Source organism: Fundulus heteroclitus, chromosome 22 (genome assembly GCF_011125445.2).
Source record: "Fundulus heteroclitus isolate FHET01 chromosome 22, MU-UCD_Fhet_4.1, whole genome shotgun sequence".
Lineage (NCBI taxonomy): Eukaryota > Metazoa > Chordata > Actinopteri > Cyprinodontiformes > Fundulidae > Fundulus > Fundulus heteroclitus.
Window position 1 is genome coordinate 21090398 of NC_046382.1, and position 21226 is coordinate 21111623.

The following is a 21226-nucleotide window of genomic DNA, read 5'->3' on the forward strand; positions in this document are numbered from 1 at the left end:
AGCTACCTTGAGTCTTTATTTAGTTCAAGAAGTTTTCACTGCAGTTACAACATCAAGTCTTTTTGCCCATACCCAGCTTTGCAGTTTTAGTGCTTGACATTTTTGGCCATTCTTTTTTTTATTTCTTTTCTAAATAAATCAGACTCAGAGTTGATGAAAATAGCATGTGTGAACACAACCCTTCGTATTATCCCGCAGCTCCTCTATCGCATTTAGTTCTACACTTTGACTGGGCACTTTCAGCACATGGATATGCTAGGGACATAGGGTCTTGGGTGTGTGTAAACAGCTACCTCAGTCTTAGGTGTTTTAGGAGCCTCCAATAGGTTTTCTTGCAGGATTGGCCTTTGTTTAGCTCCATCCATCTACCCTTGAACTCTAACCAGTTTCCTTTCCTCTGTGGAAAAACAGCATCACGACAGCATGATGTCTGCGACTAGCATGTGTCGTGTGCATCACCCTGCTTTAAACTTCTCCAGAACTTTCTTCCCGTCTTGTCTGGTCTGGTCTGCTCCATGAAGAAAACCTCCGAGGCATTTTATTTAGGAATATCTGACAGGAGCTAAATACATACACCGGCCATACTTTTCAGGTGTTTATATGTAAAATATTTAGAAAATGTATAATTTTTCTTCCCACTTTACAGTTCTGTACGACATTGACTACATTCTGTCAAGTAAAAATTCAAGTAAGTAATTTTAGTAGTAGCATGAAAACCCTTAAAAGGTTCTAGTAAATGTAAATAAATTTTGCAAGCCGCTGTCAGCACTATATGTGTCTTCCCATTTCAATACTACTCATGGTTTGTACCAAGTTAGTTTTGTCCTAAATACTTGTTTTTAATTTTGATTTGTAAAATTACTGTATGTTCTTTTATGTGTGGTGATGTATTTTTTGTTATAGAAATTTTGTTCATTAAAATGTTTTCTTAATTATATCTATTTGTATGTGCCGTGTATGTCTGAGACAAAGGGGGGTTGGTCAGACTTTTCAGATGTTTCTGACCCTCCCTTTTGATTTGCATAGATAAAGCATCGGGAGCCAGAGCTTTCGGGTTTAGCTCAGCTGGAGTCGGGAGAAATGTACAGTAATGATATAAGTGGGAGAAACCCATAATGTAATTTTCTTTCAAGTCATCAGTTTTCACTTCTCCATCAGGCAGCTCACTTCCTCTGTGGATGAGTCAGCACAGGAAGTCAACAGGAGAGCATATCACATTTGGGTTTTTAGTTGCCTTTAAAAAAAAAAAAAGAACAATAATACCCATAATCAGGGCATCTGTCTGGGGAAATGTGAGCAATCTTGAGCTGCACACAGACTCTTTCTCAAGACCAGGATTGTCTGGGATGCCAATCCAAAATGACATGGCAAGTAATACTCGCATGACTGGCTCTACTTCCTTCTGCTAGAGTCTGTTCACATCAGCATTCCTCAGCCGCGTGTTATTTGTGTTAATTATGGCGACCATAGTACCTCTTTCTCTGTGCGAATGTCATTTGGTTTGTTTAGGCTTAGGGCTTGTTTATAAGGTGGAGAAATAAGATTTGGGGATTGAAATTATTCGGGCCCTGAAAATGTGGATTTGTGTGTATTTATGTTGTGGCTTCAGAAATGGCACCATCTGAAAAGGACATACTGTACCAATCTGCTGGTGTCATGAAGTCATCCAGGACCCTTCAGTTCAGTAAAAATCTGAAACAACAAGCAGGTAAGGGTCAGCGTTTAGTTTATTTGCATTTATAAGCAATTATACCAGGAGAGGTAATCTTTTCTTCTTGCTGACATTGTAAAGTCTAACATTCAAATGAACTGGAGTAATTACGTTACGATAGTTTTTACTAATCTGCTTCTACTAATCTCTACAACCTTCATTTAATTTGTGTAATTAATAACTTATCATTAATAGTTACTAAGTGCTGAAGCCGAAGAAAGCATTCTGTTGTGATAGCTTCTCCGTGCTGCATTTTGGTGTTTCAGCCTGATGAAAAGCATTTATACATTTTAACACATCCAATGCAACCCGACAAGAAACAAGAACATTGCTCCCCTGAGTGTTGTGTCTTCGACCGCACAGAAAACGGCGCGTTTGAGAAGTGTAGCCGTTTCGGTCAGACTGGAAACCTCAGCCTGAATGAGTCAGGATCCTGGCTTCAGTATTGTACAGAGCACACAAAGGTTTTACAGAAAGAAACAAGGAAACAATGTTTGCGGAAAAGCCAGTTTAATCAGTTCATATATTACCTTCCTCCTTGCTCTGGGACTGTTTATTGTCTGAATTACATCTTCAAAATCAAGGTATCAACTCATTTATTGACTTGATTGGTAAAATCTGATGTATGCAGAAGCAAGTAAAACATCTAAAACAGGTGGAAAAGCAAAACGGGAGACAGAGGAACAGCCAGGGCTGACAAAATGTTGCAGTAAGCTAATTAGAAACCAGTGTTAACACTGGTTTTTGATATACAATGTGTATGACCAAATCCTGCTCCTCTGCTTTGTTTACCGTTTTGTTTACTATATGGCAGGCAAGGTTCCCTTCTCAGGATCCTTCTTCATCAATATCCCACACCACCAGCTAGCCACATGTCAGTCATAGTATTTATCTATACAGATTTGTCTTCCGTTTAAGTGGACATCCTATTAAAAGCACGTTTCATATTTTTGGGAGTGGGATGTGTGGGACATTTCTAAGGAGTCACTGTCTTACCTGAAATAAGCAGTGGTCACAGTGATATTTGGGGAATCTGACATTTTTTTTTTTAGAAATCAAGCTGTTCTCAAAGCAGTTCACATTCAAAACAGTTTCTGGCATTGATAACCTAAATATTAAAACTTTCTTTGCAGTTACAGCATGCGCTATTACTAAGGCTTTGTATACATCCTTGAGACATTTTACTTTGCATCCTTTTCCTGATGATGCCACTTTAGGATGTTGCCTTATGCTATGATAGCAGTAGCTGCAGTAAGGTGATATGTTTTCCCCTAATCATATGTATCAAGCTGTATTTTTCAATTAACTGGTTACAGTTTAGCTAAATGCCTTATTTTGAAAATCCTTTTTCCATGACCACCAGAGAGTGACGATCAGTAACGTAGTTTTGTTCTTTTATGATTCATAATAGTTGATTAATGCATGGCCTTTCCTTCCCCCACTGACCACACTGTTGACATATAATTGAAAATTAAAACCTAAAAATAGTCAAATATACAACTAATGTGCTCTCAGTGATTTAAACCCATTAAAAAACGTTATCTCTATACAGGGTTTATTTTTACGTCCACTGTTGTCTGTAGCAGTGGAGTTAACACCGATGTTAACACACGTTTTTTTTTTTTTTTATTTCTACTTGCCCCGCCACTGTTTTCAAATACTAATGCTGGTCTGAATGTTGTCAACAGAATTCTCATAATGCATCACAGGATAAAGGAATAAGGTGAATAATTAATCCCGATTCCTAACCAAATAAAACTTGTGGTCTGGCAATAATTGCAATAGCATCTACAGGGCCATTACTGCATGCCCTGTTGATTGCTAAGATATGCTGAATAGGCACATTGACAGTTTCTAACCTGGTTTTAAATCCCATTAAGGGCCTATCTATGTGGAGTTTACATGTTCTCTCCACACTTGCTTGGATTTTCTCTGTGTTCTCCAGGTTTCTCCCACAGACCAAGTACATGCATACTAGATTAGTTGGAGATTCTCCTTAAAGGTGGAGTCAGTGATTTTTCTGGAAGTTTCCCCAAGACCCTTTTTGAATAACTGCACATTTGCAAGACCGTCTTACCTGCTCTTCTGCAAATCAGAGTGGTCTCGTAAAAAAAAATATATATAAAAAATCTCTCCAATCCACTCTGGTCTACAAACAGCTAACACCAAAGCTAACCGCTAAGCTAACCAGACATATAACCACTAGAAGTGCGCATGCAGAGCCAGCAAGCAGAAACTAACAAGGAACGAGCACAGACACTGGTATTACGTCAGCACGTCAGAATGATTGGCATGTGGGACAAACAATAGATAAGGTGATAACCCAGAATATGAGGGACAGAGGGGGATGAGAGCAGGACCAAAACTCTAACAAATTCCTGACCTTCAGACCGAATGGCAGTGATTGGTTAGATTTTTTACAGGCCTGCTGTTCCCACAGAATACATTTTTGAACCTCCTTTTTGTGAATACATATTGAATTGACTACATTCAGGATGGAAGGACGATTTTACCCAGTATTACAAAAAGTGTTTCTGTACCGAATTACCAACTATAGCTTTAAGTATAAGTGTGAATGTTTGTCTCATCTGTCTCTGTGTTGCTTCTTTGATGGTATAACCGTCTGTCTGAAGTATGCCTCGCCTCTCATTCACTGACTGATGGTAACGGTCAGCCTTTCCTGTGAACCAGCAAGGATCAAGCAGGTATATAAAATTGATGAATGAAAAGGTGATTTCACCAGAATCCTTTGAGGCAGGGAATTGGAAGGTGTGCTCCAATTTTCAAGGGTTCCCTGTTAATAAATTTGCCCTTCAGATTTTCACACAAGCCACTACCACAAAATCAGTTGAGGTGGTTAGAGAATCTGATTAGAACGACTCCTTGGCACCACCGTTTGGAGGTTTTATGGGCATGTCCAACCGGGAGGAGATCCCAGATCAGACTCAGAACTCTCTGGAGGGACTATATGTACACTTTTTGCCCTGAACACACAATGTGACCCCATAGAGTGAGCTGAAGAACCTAAAGTGAACCTAAAGTGGTCAATGTGGACAATGTAATCCCATCTCTGCTGGCTCTGCAACATTTACTGTTGAGTACACTGTCCATTAATACAAACGTATTGATCTGAGGCTTTGCGTCAGGCAAATCTCCATGGACTCCTTAGGTGGGTGGGGGCTGTGAAGAAGACTGTGCAGCGATATTAAGAAATAGGTGACAAGACCCAGGACACACAGTCAGACATCTATAGAAGAAGGTGAGAAAATGACACTGCAAGTGTGCGGCAAAAGGCGGAGAAACAGATAGGGAGAGAAAGGAGAGGGAGTGGGTTGGGCTTTAGGTATGAGAGAACAACAGCACATCAGGGCAGCTGGACGGAGACGGGGAATCGGAGAGACGAGAAGAGAGGAGGAATAGAAGAGTGCACGCTTAAGTGGCTGCAAGTGTGTGCGTGTGTCAGTATGAAATCAGAGGGAGATGCTGGGAGAGGATGAGGAGTAACAGGGTGAGGCAGCTGCGAGAGGCGCTAAGTGTGCTTGTGCACAAGGGTTAGTGTGTGAACAGGGGGATGCAGTCATGTCTCTGTGAGAGGGAGCAGCACAGCAACGGTAACCATGCTGAGCCCCAAGATAAAACAGGCACGCCGGGGTAAGCACAATCCCTCCTCCTTTTTTCCATCATTTTCCCCCATCTCTTCCTCTCTCTGCAAAGCTCCATCTGTTACACTGTCTTTCTACTATCGGCCATCGGTGCTTTCACTGAAGGCATTGATTCCAATGCTAGAGTTAAATCTGCACACTATGCCGGTTTGGTTGCCATTGTAAACTGTAATTCACAGAGTTTTGTTTCATTTTGCGATCCAAAGTGCTCGATTGTTAAGTTTCCCCCCGTATTCAGTGAGAGTAAACGTGCTCTACTACAGGGTGGGTGTAATCTGTCATGTCTCCCACAATTGATTCAATTAATACCCAACAAATTTAATTCTGCTGGACATGGGTTGTAGTAAACATGGCTGCTGGAGAGATTGTTCAGCCCCCCTCCCAACAATGCCCTGCACATCCTCTGTTATTTTCAGGGTGTATCCCAGCTGGTTGGCTGCCGCTCTTGGCAGGTGACAAATTCTAGATCGGAGCTTCTCTTGACTCTCTTCTTCCTCTAAAATACAACAGCTGACTGTCAAACGTAGTTCCTGTAATGCGGAGTAAAATCCATGTGTGCCAGCACATGGGATATGCAAGCCGGTGGAAAGGCGCAAAGATGAAGATAGAAGCTGTAACTCAGAGGAACAGCTTCTGCCTCGGAGGTTCTGATGAAGCAGAGTGGGAGTACTTGCTGTGGTCCTCACAGCAGGTGGTTCCTGGGTCACTCACACATGCTGCTTTAGGTGGGGTGGCATGGAGCTGTTGCCCCTTTTACCTGCCGTTTTCCCAATCAAAATGCTTCTCTTCACTTTTCAATTGGCTAAAAATGAAAATCATTAAAGAAATTCACAAAGAGATGGACAGATTGGAAACCGGCGCCAATACCGATTTATATTTGCATGTTAGTGAATCTAAAACTGTGTTTAAGGTGGGTATGAATGTGAAGCAATGAAATTGCATTTTGTGGAATATGAAGTCTATATGTACGCTATAAGGAGAAAACAGCATTTTTGTGCATTTTCATGTGCTTAGCAGAAAATGCAGCATCACACCTTGTGTATAAGAGAGCAATGACTGTAAAACAGGGATTTATTATTAGATTTTAAAAAACCAAACGATGGACATGACATTTGTTATAGTCTTGGAGGGGCTTTCTGTTCTATGCTGAAGCCAGATCCATGGTAGATTGCTCATTTTCATATCCAAAAAAGTCAGAAAGATTAGCAAATAGCGGCTTCAAAAAGTACAAAATTACGAAACACAGACATGACCGCTGGAGTTTATGTCTCCACTGTAGCAGTGTGAACCACAGCCAGTTTCACTTAGCAAAGCATCGTTTCTTTTTCACATACATTCTTACTATTTTGGTGCTTCCTCTGGCTTTATTTTTACACCCAACTTTGAGTTTTCTTCCTTCTGTAACGGCATCCACACTGAAGTGTTGTGGTTTGTAATGCTTTGCTGTGGTGTGTAAACCGGTTGTAGAATTGCAAAATAAATGTTTCATTTTTTTATTTTTCTGTCTGGCTCGCCACAGCTGAAGGCCAGACAAGCTGAAAGTCATCCAATTCCCGTCACTAGTCGATTATCTTGTACATTTTTAAATAGAAAAAAGTGACACCCCTGAATTAATCTAAATTGTGCGATTCTTAGGATGCTGTTTTACTCGATACCAAAGACAAAATCATAAAGGCTGGTGGGGAAGAGAAATGCCTCTCCTTTCTCCTTCAGATAGCTGGTGCAGTAGCCACTTGATTTTTCTGGCAACGTTTTCTGGCTTGCCATCTCCCATTTATTGTAATGATATTCTGCTTTGATTAGATTTCCAGCTCTTCTCTCCTCTGACTAAATTCAAACAGCATCACTGAACGGGATGTGCTGTCTAAGGCTTACATATCAGGCTCAAACCCCAGGAAGTTAAAGAGTGAAAAGCTGCCTGAAGAGGATATTATTCGCAGAGCTGATATGGGCTCCTGTAGCATGTGGACAACTGGGTTATTTTCACAACATAACCTGATAAAATAATAAAATGCTGTGCAGTCATATACAAAACAAGGCCCATTTGTCAGACTAAAAGTACCTTTCAGGTAGGTATTTAACATACTTTTCATTATGGCAACTTATCTGTATTAAAAAGGTTTCTATTGGTCTGATGTAAGTCCAATCCTAAATGTGTATTACCTGTAAATGGAAAATGATGATAGCTAACAGAAATAAAGCCTTGACAGCATCAGCCTGTGTGTAAATAATATATATATAATATGTTTCACTTAATGAATTAAGTCACTGAAATAAAGGAACTTTTCAGTGATATTCAAATTTATTGAGTATAACTGTAGATGCATGATAATCAGTCTAAAGTTGCTTTTACCTACTTAAAGACTCATTTTAAGCAAACGGTCGGAGAACCATTTATGGTCCAATCTATAGGCTGTTCAAGGAACAAATTATAACAATCAATAACAATTATTCATAGTAAATACATTCTAAAAGTTTAGGACCATGTTAGGACCATTAACCATGTTGAATAAATGCCAATAATACCATTTTACTGTCATTATTTCCCTGTAATACACATATTTTGGCTATCCCACTAGAGATTTTCATCTGCTGTACATAGCAGATGAAAATCTGCAGATGAAAATCTGCTATGTACATGCTGTACATTGAGTTTGCGAACTTGACCTTCTATATCAGCGCCCTTGACTAGATAGTGGATGTCAGGACTAGTAGAGAAGGAGGCATCACATTACTCTCAGTTTAATCGTTTTTTTTGCTATTACATTTTGTAATCCATTTAAGAATATTGTCCCTGTTTTAAAACCCCTGTCAATCTCTGACCTTTTTAGATCTTCATTTCTTCTTTACCAGTCTAAGACCATCAGGTCAGGGATTTCTAGTTGTCCTCCAGACTCATTTTAAGACTAGGGGAGACAGATGTTTTCAACAAGCAACTCCCAAAATTTGTGCAATCCATTGCCTTGATACTGTAAAACATTTTAAAAGCAGCCAAAGATTGTTTTTCTTTCAACATGCTTCTAATAAGCTTGATTGTTTAATGTTTTATCATTTTATGTGGTTATGTCATGAATGTTTGCTATCAAACATCTACCATTTATTGTGAGATAAATGGGAGAGCTACAGACAGAGCTACAGAGCAATGGTTTAATGTGTTAAAATGGCTCAGTCAATGTCCACTGCTACAGATAGAGTTTTAATAGGATGCTTTTTTCCAAAACCTGCTATTCGATGTTCAAAGACACTTGCTATTCAACAATGGGGGGAAAAATGTTACGCTTTAGATGATAGATAGATAGATAGATAGATAGATAGATAGATAGATAGATAGATAGATAGATAGATAGATAGATAGATAGATAGATAGATAGATAGATAGATAGATAGATAGATAGATAGATAGATAGATAGATAGATATCTTTATTGTCATTTTGTATGCACAAAGTGCGTACAGTGCGTACAGTGCGTACAGAACGAAATTACAGAAAGTATGTAGATGCATACTCCAAAGAACACCCGGCTGTAATTGCAGCAAAATGTGCATATTCTGAAAAGCATTCAGTGATTGGAGGTTGGACACAAATGCATCCCACGCTTTCTAGATTTATATTTTTAAGAAATGTTTAAAATTGGGTCTCACTTTTACTCTACTTTGCAATCACGCACACCACTTGTGTTGGTTTATTATAAAATCCCAATGTTTTGAGGCTGGTACATGACAAAATCTCTGAAATATTTTGCCAGGTTCGTTACATACACTTTTTTTAATTAATGCTTCAAACTGTAGCGATTGAATTTGAGTATAGTTTTTGCTCAAAACGTTGCCGTTTGAACCAGCTCTTCAGCTTGAACTCAGTTCCCCCTTTAATGAAGATGTCCAAGAGGTGGCCGTGTCTGCTATAAATATAGATCCTGCTCCGCCTGCTTCTGCTGTCAGCGTACAGTTTTGCTAATGACTCCTTTACAGTCTCTTCTCCTCTCAGCCTTTATGACACTGCAAAGAAAGGACGTCCAGAGAGGGGAGAAATAAAAGTCCGAACACAGAACTGATAAGCGAGAGTGGAGGAGACAGGAGGGAGAAATGGAAAGGGAGATTTCGGCCCAGCTCTAACAGATACCTTCCCTGCTGTCCTCAGCAGAATGCTGGATGCAATTAAAAGGAAAAAAAGATGCCATTGATTCCCTCCTCCTCTGCGCTCCCACTGCATTCTGCTTCTCTCTCCCCATGACTCCCTGGAGATTATTACACTGCTCCTGTTTTTTGTTCTATATCTTTGGCATATAGATGCTAATATATAATCCATACTTCTAATTACTCTGTGGCATGCAAAGCGTAATATGATCCAAAGCAGAGGGGTCCTGTCTGCAGTGGTGGAACTGCATCTTCTTTTATCAGTGTTTGAAGCAAACAAAGAAAAGCACAGAAGATGGAAAGCCTGGATTTCAGTTTAAACTGCGCTATTTGGTGTTGTGACAAATGTAGGATTTTGGTCGTGATTTTATTTGTAAAAAAAAACGTTTCTACCCATTTCAGTTTTTCACCACTCAGTGTTGGTTTACGTGATAAATTCCCCAATAAAAGGCATTAAAGTTTGGGGTTTTATTGTGAAAAGAATGTGGAAAAGTTGAAATGGGATGAAAACTTCTGCCGGGAATTGTATCTTCTTATCTTTTTTTTCTTATCTCAATCTAGCAGGTTATCTCTTCCTCACTTTACCTCACTGTCTGTGTCCATGCAGCACGATCCAAGAGCATGGTGCTTGGAGAATTGTCTCGACTCTCCAGGCCTTGCTCTCCTCAGGATCAAGAGAAACCCCTGAAGGCTGGATGGCTGAAGAGGCAGAGGAGTATCATGAAAAACTGGCAGTTGCGATGGTTCGTCCTGAGGTCTGAAGCTCTGTATTTCTACAAAGATCAGGATGAAAGCAAGGCACAGGTGATGGCACCAAGCAGCAAGAAAAACTCTGCATACATTGGACACAACAATGGTGCTCACCACTATTAAAAAAGGCATTTTGTGTAGCTAGAAATAATCAATTACCAGAAAATACTGGGGAAATGACTTGTGGTAAATTATGAATAATATGTGTTTCTTGGTTAAGTTTCTTTAGCCACACGCAGCTCTAATTTTTGATGGACATGAGGAATACATTAATTAGTTGCTAACCTCTCAGAAGTTGGCTAAAAAATCTCAAAAGAAACACAAGACATGTCTACGCCGTTCGGACCCTGGAGTCCAGAACTTTCTGGGTTTATGATTCCACAATAAGGAAGTGACAGGACAAAAATTTGCATCCATGAGAGAGCTCTGACCCCAAAATCAATGTCAACCCCCCGAAGAAAACAAGGCCCATTTCCACCATCCCAAAAAGAAAGAAATTAACTTTAAAAAGTAGGACAAGTTTTGACACAAACCCTTCAGGTTTATGCAAGAAATGTGCAGATTAAGAGGAATTTCAGTTTTTCAACCTATAACTGAGTGCAAGCATTTAGAAATTGCATTTCTGGTATGGATTAGTTCACACCTAAACATCATCGAAGATGTGTGCGAGTGGGTGAATACTGTCAAGCCAAAAAGCAGCATGCTGATAGACTCCTAGGAAAGAAGCCTGGATGCTGAAATTGATTTAAAAGGTGCTACAGAAAAGGGTTAGTTCAAGAGTGTACATGTTTATCAAGTACAGGTTTTACTGCTTAGTCCATCCATCCGTCCATTTTCCGTCACGCTTTATCCATGTTAGGGGTCGCAAGGGGGTTGCTGGTGCCTATCTCCAGCATTTAATATGCAAGAGATAGTGTACAACCTGGACAGGTCACCAGTCTGTCGCAGGGCAACACAGAGACAAACAACAATTCACACACACACTCACACCTAAGGACAGTTTAGAGAGCACAGGGAGAACATGCAAACTCCATGCAGAAAGACCCAAGACCTTCTTGCTGCAAGGCAGCAGTGCTACCCATTGCGCCACTGTGCAGCCCTTACTGCTTAGTATTGATCTAAAATGTTGATTTAAAACTATGTTTTGTTATTACCTCAAGACTTGTGCACTTATAGTGCCATGAGCAATTGCCCTGTCGTTCTGACTTAAGAAGCTGACTTTTAACCCTCTGTGGATCAGAAATGACATTACATCCAGAACCAGCCCAGGGATAAGTAGATGAAGAGAAGTTCCCCTGAGTCACTCTTGCTTTAATCACAATTACCTCTCTCTTTTGGACCGTTGCCCAGAGTCTTGTGTACTCACTACTCCACAATGTTTAACATGAACTCCTTTTTTTTCACTCCATCTCACAGCTCCTTCCTTTCTCCTACAGGGCTGCATTCCTCTTCAGGGTAGTCAAGTCAATGAGGTCTCAGCCAATCAGGATGAGCCCGGTCGCCATCTTTTTGAAATTGTTCCAGGTGAGTTGGAAGGGTACCATCTCTGTTGTGTAAGGTTGTACATTAATCCCTGTTCAAGGGATACTGATAAGCATTTCTCTGCTGAATACCAACAATATTTTTTTTCTGGGTAGGAATGATTGTTTAGTACACTTTTTGTTTTCATGAAAATGGAGATATTTGTTGCAAGATTTTATGTGTATGTTATTTAGATTTTATTTCTTAAATATTACATCAAAATTCCATATTCAGTATGAAGAGAGTAAATGTACATTTATTTTGTTTAGGGTGTTGCTGTTCTTACCAATGATGCTGAAATGTGTAGTGTGTCTTTAACCTTATGCAAAACAACATCTGCATCTTTATCTCACTGCCTTTTTTGCTAAGCTTTAATTGAGCTGCAGGGTTCAGATTGCTTCACAGATGCACGGGAATCAAGGGCAGATGTTCATTTGTTTCATCTCCAGAATGCAGATCTCTCAAAGATGATTAGACCAGCAGAAATGAAACGATGAGCTCATTTTCTAATCAGCGGGACCTTAGTAAAACACAGACAAAAGCACAATGTACCCAGAAAACAATTTGTAAGAGGCAGGTTTATGTATGCAAATTACTCTCCAATTTCCATATAGGAACTGCAGTCAACGTTCACCCCACGGATACAATTTGTTAGTAAAATACTAGAGTGAAAAAACAAAGGACAGAAAAAAGTGAGTGAGAAGCATGGTGCAGTTGCTGCTGCTGTCTCCAGGGAACACTACCCTTTCTAGGTTGGTTGTCCTACATAACATGCTATGCACCACCATGCGGAGCGTAACAATAAGTGCAGATAAGCATTTGTAAAACTCTCCAATAGCATGTGTTGAACTGCTATGTTAAAAGGCAAAATGCATGTTCTTTTACCCCAAAATTGTTATTATTTTATATCTGCGTAGTCACATTAACGGAAGTCAAAGCTGTGGTGAAATAAAGCAAATGTCAAACCAAAATGTCAAACAGGGTGGTCTCATGCTGACTGAACTTTGAAGAAGGAAAATCGGAGCTCATGCCCGTGCTTTGTACTTTACAGGGGTGCTTGGTTTAATAAGGTTGTTGAAAAGACTGGTACTGATATTTATAGTAAACACTAACTACTTGTTAACGTCTTTCACAACAAATATAGCACCTTTTTTTGGTTAGGGTCTCCACCAGCTTTGCTGATTTAGAAACTGATAGTTTTTTTGCAAAATAGTTCAAGCTCTGTCAGACTGGATAGCCAGTGGTTCTAAACATTTGTTTTCAAGCCTTGCCAAATAATTCATTAGGATTTAGATCCAGGCGATTTCCACTGAAAATGCTTTGATCTAAAAACCACTTTGTTGTAGCTATGATCGCCTGTTAATGGACAGTGTCCTGCAAGAAGAACCTCTGCTCCAGACAGGTCAGGAATAAAGATGTGAAAGAACAGGGTTATGTTTTAAAACTATATGCCGATCTTTAAGGCATCACAAAGAACACTGTTCACTCTCTATCATCTAAAAAATGGATGGTAGGAACTTCAGAGAATCAAGACTCAGGTGGGAAGGATCCTATGAAATAACTATTAGTTACACACTTAATAAATCTGGCCTTCATGAAATAGTGCCAAGAGAGCTATAAGAAGTCCCATTTCTATTTTGACAGAAGCTGTATGGGGACCTCCTTAGAAATATGGTGTCAACACTGTACCTGTTGCCCTAAATGCAAAACGATAACCTGGAAAACTAACAGTGCGTATCAGCCTGAACACCCTATCCGCCCAGTGATACATGGCGGTAGAAGCATCATGCTGTGGGTATTTCTTTTTTTTTTTCCTCAGCAGGGACAGGGAAGCTGGTCAGAGTTGATGGGAGGATGGATGGAGGTAAAAACAGTGCATTCCTAGAAGAAAACCTATTAGGGGTTTGTAAAGGACTTGAGACTGGCACGCTTTATTTTTCACCATTGTTCTCTAGCAAACCCCTGAGGACGTCACAGATCTCAGACTGCATTACACACACTTTGATGACTTCTAAGGCAGTTGGTTGCAATACATTTTATTTAGGAATGTCAACATGGATGGGGCTAAATGGAAAAGCACACTACACTTGTCAGATTTTTGTTTGTTAAAAAAAAAGTTTAAACAGTTCAAAGGGTATTAAAGCTCTCGCAAGGAAGTCTCCTTTTATGTTTTCTTGTATACCATAATCTGTGTTTTCAGGGGGAACCGGAGAAAAGGATCGAAGTAACATAAGTCATGAATCATTACTACTAATGGCTAACTCACAGAGTGACATGGAGGAATGGGTCAGAGCCATACGTAGAGCTATCTGGGCCCCGCTTGGTGGAGGTGAGATCACACCAACACACATTTCTTTTCATGCTTTAAAGAACACTCCTTTTGAATACACATATTAGAAAATACTTACCTATTAGCTCACATTTGCTGCGGTGTGTGGCTGCAGGTGTATTCGGACAGCACCTACAGGCAACAATGTCATACGAGGCACAGTGTGGCCCTCAGCGAGAGGTCCCTCTTCTGGTTGAACTGTGTGCCAGCTTCATACGTGAACAGGGACTCAAGGAGGAGGGTCTTTTTAGAGCACCTGGGCAAACCAATCACGTTCGAGAACTGCGGGATGCCTTTGACCGTGGCGAAAAGCCTGTGTTTGACAGGTGAGACAGCAGCGGGGAGCATTTTATGTATATGCCATTATATATGTGGGTTACTATTTTATATTGCTGAATCTTCTGCTCCAACAGTTCCACTGACGTCCACACAGTGGCATCACTGCTAAAGCTGTACATACGAGAGCTGCCAGAGCCTATAATCCCTTTCTCCAAATACACCCAGTTTCTCTCCTGCGCTCAGATTCTTACCAAGGATAAAGAAATGGTACGATTCTCGTTTGGACTCCTTTGGTCTTATTGCTTCATAGTCTTGTCTTTGAAATGAGCACGTCATTTTGTTGTGTTTTTGTTTAAGGCCATCATAGAACTAAGCAAACAGGTGAAATCCCTTCCTCAGGTCAACTACAACCTCTTGAAATACATCTGCAAGTAAGTTTGCTTTATTTATCAGTCACGGGCTTTTCTCTGAGTGGAACAGTTTTCATTAGTTGCCATCTTGTGATTAAGGATTCGGAAATGGCATTCATTCACACCGACACTGCTGTCATCAGGGAAAGACGTCACTTAATGGATGACGTCTGCTCTTCTGAATCATCATAAATAACATGCTCTCAGCATGTTATTTAGCTTTAGTGTTACTGTTCAAAAACAAGAAACATTTCTGAAGGAATTTTGAGACTGGCTGCCACTTTTTGCATAATTCCCAGCACAATAATAATAAAGCTTTTTTTGCCAAGTTGAGTTCAAAATGCATAACTTTTAGGTTTTAAAGACACATTGGTAATCTAGAAACTATATTTTAAAACATGCAAACATACTGGCATACAAGATCTAATATACTGTAAAACATATTTTACTCACATTTTGTCTTTTGCTAGTATCAAATTAAGAAGCAACTAAAAACATCTTAGCCAACAGCAGCTAATTACTACTATCACCTTCCGTGGTAACAGAAACTGACATTCAAATATTAGCTACAAATGGTATTGTTAGTTAAAATGGCAACATTAGCACGCCAGCTATCCTTGCCAAACACTATCCAGTATACTGAATTGAGGTAATATAAAAGGCACGCACTTGTATAGCGCTTGACCAAGTCTAGAGGACTCTAAAGCGCTTTTCACTACATTCAGTCATTCACACATTCAAACATTGACAGTGGTGAGCGACATTTTTGTAGCCACAGCTGCCCTGGGGCAAGCTAACAGAAGTGAGGCTGCCATACATCAGCACCACCGCGCCTTTTGACCACCGCCAACAGGCAAAGCGGGTGACGTGTCTAGCCCAGAAACTGGACTGGACACTGGTGACCAACACGGTACCCGTGGAAATTGGTCTACCTTTGGTCAGCAAAGAAGAAGAGTTTTTAAAGAGTAAGAACATGTCAGAGAGAGAGAGAAGAGGAAAGGCAAGAGTCTAGGACTGAGAGTAGGGACTTTGAATGCTGGGACTGTGACAAGAAAAGCTAGAGTTGGCTGACATGATGCAGAGGAGGAAGGTAGAAATACTGTGTGTTTAAGTGACCAAGTGGAAAGGTAGCAGAGCTAGAAGCTTGAGAGCAGGGTTCAAGCTATTCTACCATAGTGTGGATGGAAAGAGAAATGGTTCAAAATTTCAGGTGAAAAGATTGTCAGATAGTACGAGACGTCTGAAGCTAGAACCTGAGGGTGTGATGTTCAGTGTTGTTAATGGTTATGTCTCACAGGTTGGATGAGAGTTAGATGAAAAAGAAACAATTCTGGAGTGAGTTAGATGATGTGATGCAGAATATACCCAGAGATGAGAGAGTGGTGATTGGTGCAGATTTCATTGGACACATTAGAGCTGGGAACACAGGAATGCAGAAGGGCAGATGTCAATAGATTTTGCAAAGAGGATGGAAATTGCTGTCGTGAATACATTCCACCAGAAGAGGCGGGAACACAGGGTGAAGTCGCCAGGAGTTCAAAGAGATGTGGCGTATAGTAAAGGCAGAGGTAGCTAAGGCCAAACAAAGGGTATACACCAACTAGTATAACAGGTTGGACAGTTAGGGGGAAAGAAGTATTTATACAGGTTGGCGAGTAAGGGAGGCAGAGATTGTTTGTTGTGGTGACAGGCAGGTTGGAAGATGACTATGATATTTGCAGATGACACTGTGATCTGTGGTGAGGGCGGGGAACAGGTGGAGGGAAATCTAGAGAGACGGAGGTTTGCCCTGGAAATGATAGGAATGAAGATTAGCTGTAGCAAGACAGCTAACCTGTGAATGTGAGGAAACCAAGTGGAGCCATGGAGTTACAGGAAGCAGAGATTTTAAAAAGTGGAGGATTTTATAGGAGCCCAGGGCAACAGTAAGTGTGGAAAAGATGTAAAGAAACATGTCAAAGCATTTTGGAACAGGTGGAAAAAAGTACCAGTTTCGTTGTGTGGTAGACTATCAGCGAGAATGAAAGAAAAGATATACAAGACAGTGGTGAGACCACCGTTGTGTGGTCTAGAGACTGTGGCACTGAGGAAGAGACAGGAGGGAGAGCTGGAGGTAGCACAGATGAAGGTGTTGAGAAATTAACACATCAGAGGGAGAGCTCATGTTAGATGTTTTGGAGATGAAGCCAGAGGAGGGTTGGTGAGCACATTGGTAGAAAGATGCTGAAGCTGGAGCTGCCAGGCTGGAGACCTAGATGAAGATCAAAGATTAGATTTATGGATGCCGTGAAAGAGGACATGAAGGTAGTTTATGTGATAAAAGAAGATGTAGGGTTAGATGGAGACAGATGACTCAATGTGCTGACCCCTGAAAGGGAAAAGCCAGAAGAAAAGTAACTTGATTGTTACCAGCAGCATCCAACAGCAGCCTGTAAATCAAAATATTCCCCTAGGAATGTAAAACTTGGTGCGATATTTTCAGAACTGAAACCAAACATGTGACAACATTCTTAGTTTCAGATTGAGAAAACCAAAATAATTTCCCGTATTTCAGCAGACTACATATCCAGCCTTTAGCTATTACAACCTACAGTGTAAGACTGTGTTTCAAACATATGCTGCTGGAACAACTTCACCAGTAGTGACCTCCGCCTATTTTGATCAATAGCTGAAATGCTGTAGTTAGCTAATAAGCAGTTTCAGTATGCTGGCGAACAGTTACATGTTAGCAAAAAAGTTACTAATGCTATTTTCTTGTGTTTTTGGGGTGTTCTTCTCAGGTTTCTGGATGAGGTTCAGTTGCAGTCCAATGACAATAAGATGAGCGTTCAGAACCTGGCCACAGTTTTTGGACCTAATATTCTTCGTCCAAGAGTGGAGGATCCAGTTACGATGATGGAAGGTTGGAGATTATTTAGCATACTCCAAACAGGCATAACATTAAGACCACGGACAGGTCGCATGATTATCTTAAATCTCAGTCCAGTCAAGCATTTGTGGATGTCCTGGACAAAAAGAAAAAAAACTATCCATAGAGGCAACAGATTTGAAGGTGTTGCCTCTGTAGATAGTTTTTTTTTGTAGGCTACAGGACTTTAAAGATCTGCTGCTATCATCTTGTTGTGAGACACGTCTCCAGGGGTCCAATGGAGTCCATACCTTGATGTGTCAGAGCTGTTTATGCAGCAAAAGGGTTAACTAATACATTAGTAGGAAGGTGGTCATAATGTAATGCCTGATATGTGAAAGTTTATTTGTACCTTCTTACATTTTCCATTTAATCCCCACCAGATGTCTCAAGTATTTGTGTTTTTTTTTTCTTAAATTGTAACTAGGAAGTTCCCAGGTGCAGCACTTGATGACTGTTCTGATTAGTGAACACTCTCGACTTTACCCAAATGAGGACGCCCGAACTGAGATCAAATCTCTTCCACCCCAACAGGAGTTTAAACGATCCAAAGTAGAATGGGTTTCACAAGAAGATACTGAACCGCAAAATCCCACAACAAGTACGAACTCTTCAAACCCCAAAGAAAACCACACACCTTGCACTGCTTCGATGGACAGTGAGTTGACTGCCTCAAATTCTGTTGCATCTGAGAAGGTTGAGAAAATCCAGATTAAGAGCAATGACATGAACAAATTAGATGAAAAAGCCAACATCAAAACCGAAGGAGAAAGTGAAGTCGCTGTAAGTCCCAGCAAACAGGCCAAAGCTCTACCGTCATGGAGGTGCTCCTTCAAGGGCAATGCAGCCTCTGGAGGGGCGAAGGGGAAAATGGGAGGCTCAGCAGGGGATGTGTCAGCATCTGGTGGAAGCCACTGGCTGATGAATGGCCTGTCGTCCCTCCGAGCGCACAGACGCACGACCTCATCAGGTGAAAGAGTGAAAGACTCTACACTGTCTCTAAAGGATTCCACCCAATCTCTTAAAGAAACCACTCTTCTGCTCAAGGACACACAGAGAGACTATGACCTAGAATCCCCTCAAAGCTCCCAGTCTCACAGAGTCCTCCACAAATCCCACAGACTCTCTGCCTATGACAATGTCGCTCCCTCCAGCCTAAGTCTACCTGCTGAAACTTCATCTATCTGGACACCATTTGAGATCTCGTTGTCAGACACAGAAGGCAGCGACAAGGCAACAAAGTTAGAACAAGATGAGGAGAGAACCACAGAGGTGGTAAATGGAACAAATGATAAAGATATTGACGGAACAAGTGAAGAAATCACAAACGAGCTGACCCAACTGAAGCAGGAGCTGAAAAAACAAAAGTTAAACTACAAAACCCGGATTCGCAAGTAAGACTAATCAATCCATATTTTCTTACTTAAATAGCCAATTCGAACAGCATGATTAGTAACATGTAACATCTTCCTCTCTCCTTTTGAGGCTGGAGGAATCCTGTTTGAAATACCAGTGCCAAGTAAGCCGCCTCGAGGAGGAGCTGGACCAGGAGAAGAAGAAGTTTCACATGTTGGAGATTCGACTCAGGAATTCAGAGCGGGCACATCAGGATGCAGAAAATCGAAACATTCTTCTCCAGAAGGAAATGGAGGAATTCTTCAAGACGCTTGGCGATCTAACAACAGGAGCAACAAGGGCCAATTAGAACTGACCAAACTGCCTTTATCTGGTCTTGCAGGCACTCGGTCACTGGGTGAACCAACCGGTCCTAAAGCTTTTTAGAAAACATACCTCTTGTGCAACAAAGATAGCCATATTTCCACTTCAATGTAGCTGTCCTGTGCCTATGCTGACCAGTACTGGTGCCAACCAAGAACTCCTCTGGACCAAGATCTTAGTTTGTCATTCCATAAAATCTATCACAAGAATACATTTTAAATTTCTCCCTTAATGACAAGGAATCCAAAAGTGTTGTAGCATTTCCATCTATACGATTTTAAAGTCCTGTTTGTTCTTGACAGATATTATAAAAATGTGAGACTTTATAAGTAGCAGTTTTAGTTGGGGAACGTCTGATTTAGAGGCCAAACTTCACATAACCTTCCAAAACCGCAGCATGTGAGGATAACTTTGTTGATGTTGCTTGGCCAAACCCTACGGAGACGTCTGCACCATCTGAGAGGTACTGAATACCATCATCGTTCTTAAAAATGTACCTAAACAAATGGTGAGAGAAGCTGTGTAGGACTGTTCTAGCTCTCTGTATGTGCATCTCAATTAATTAGAATATCTTCAAAAATGTCTTTCTGTAATTGCTTTCAAAAAGTTATATATATATATATATATATATATATATATATATATATATATATATATATATATATATATATATATTTATTATGGTGACAGATGTACAGAGTATTTCAAGTATTTATTTCTGTTAGCTAATAAAATCCAAAATTCACCTTCGCAGAAAATTGACCGACAAGATTTTTAATATATTAAAGAGCTACATTTATTCATGTAGAATATATGGACTCAATATACTACCAGGGATCATCATGCATGAATTATTACTGCTCAAGACTAAGGTTTATTGGTTTATTTTTTATACCTCTTTTGCCCTGCACTTTTTCCATCCTCTGAACATTCTGTTGATGAGCCAAGATTTGACACTCTGTGGACAACCATCTTCTTTAGCAATGACATTTTGTGGCACACTCTCTGGATGTAGAAGGTTAATGAAAGCCTGCTGTATTACTGTCAACAGTCTTCAACATCATGTGAAAAATATGGCCACTTTTGTATGGAAATCCTTTAAAAATATATATCTTATGTAAAATGTAGGTTTTCATTAGCTGTAGGCAATCATTAAAACTAACAAACACTTGAACTAAGTCACATATATGTGTAATGAATCTCCATAGGGGTTTCACTTTTTGAAATAAATGACTCAAATAAAATTTTCAAAGACAATCTAATTTATTGAGATGCACCCAAATGAGGGTAAAACCATAACAAAGGAAGTGCAAGACTTGTGATGTAAAATAAGACGACTTGGGACAATTTTGGTGATCTACAAAGTGCATTCAGCTGAGATGATACTAAAGGGTTAATAGCTGGAGCTATTGAGAATCTGAGCCATCAAAAAACACATAGCCACCATGGCAGGTTGGAAAAGAACCGGTTTCTGATCCTAAGAAAACACACATCTAAAGTAAAATGTACAGGCAGATTTATGACTACACTAATTCATAAATCATACTACATAAAACTAAGTTCATATGATTATCTTTAAGTCTGATGTAAATTACATATACTAGATATCTTCTAGCTTGAAATAAATCATGGAAAACATCTACTTTGCATTTTATTTTACTGATTTGTGACAGATTGTGTTTTTGAAAGTGAACATGTGACTGACTGATGGTGTGAAGGTAGCGATGGAAGTGAGGTGGATCTGAGAACCACTGAACTGAGTAAGGACACTTAAATTAAATATTGTATTTGACACTTTGAGTCT

At 40.1% G+C, this 21226-nt stretch overlaps 1 protein-coding gene across 2 annotated transcripts; it reads left to right on the forward strand.

The window, feature by feature from the left end:
• Positions 1 to 1605: 1605 nt before the first annotated feature.
• arhgap22 (Rho GTPase activating protein 22) lies at positions 1606 to 21064 on the forward strand. Of its 2 annotated transcripts, none has more exons than XM_036126355.1 (10): positions 1606 to 1708; positions 10114 to 10310; positions 11693 to 11780; positions 13978 to 14106; positions 14222 to 14432; positions 14520 to 14652; positions 14743 to 14816; positions 17576 to 17697; positions 18131 to 19097; positions 19189 to 21064. In XM_036126355.1, the coding sequence occupies exons 1-10, from the start codon at positions 1612 to 1614 to the stop codon at positions 19406 to 19408; spliced, it is 2238 nt and encodes a 745-aa protein (XP_035982248.1). In that variant the 5' UTR covers positions 1606 to 1611; the 3' UTR covers positions 19409 to 21064. The 2 variants fall into 2 exon arrangements, with proteins under 2 accessions (XP_035982248.1, XP_012736068.2); XM_012880614.3 differs by lacking the exon at positions 1606 to 1708 and adding an exon at positions 4881 to 5362.
• The last annotated feature ends 162 nt before the right edge of the window (positions 21065 to 21226 follow it).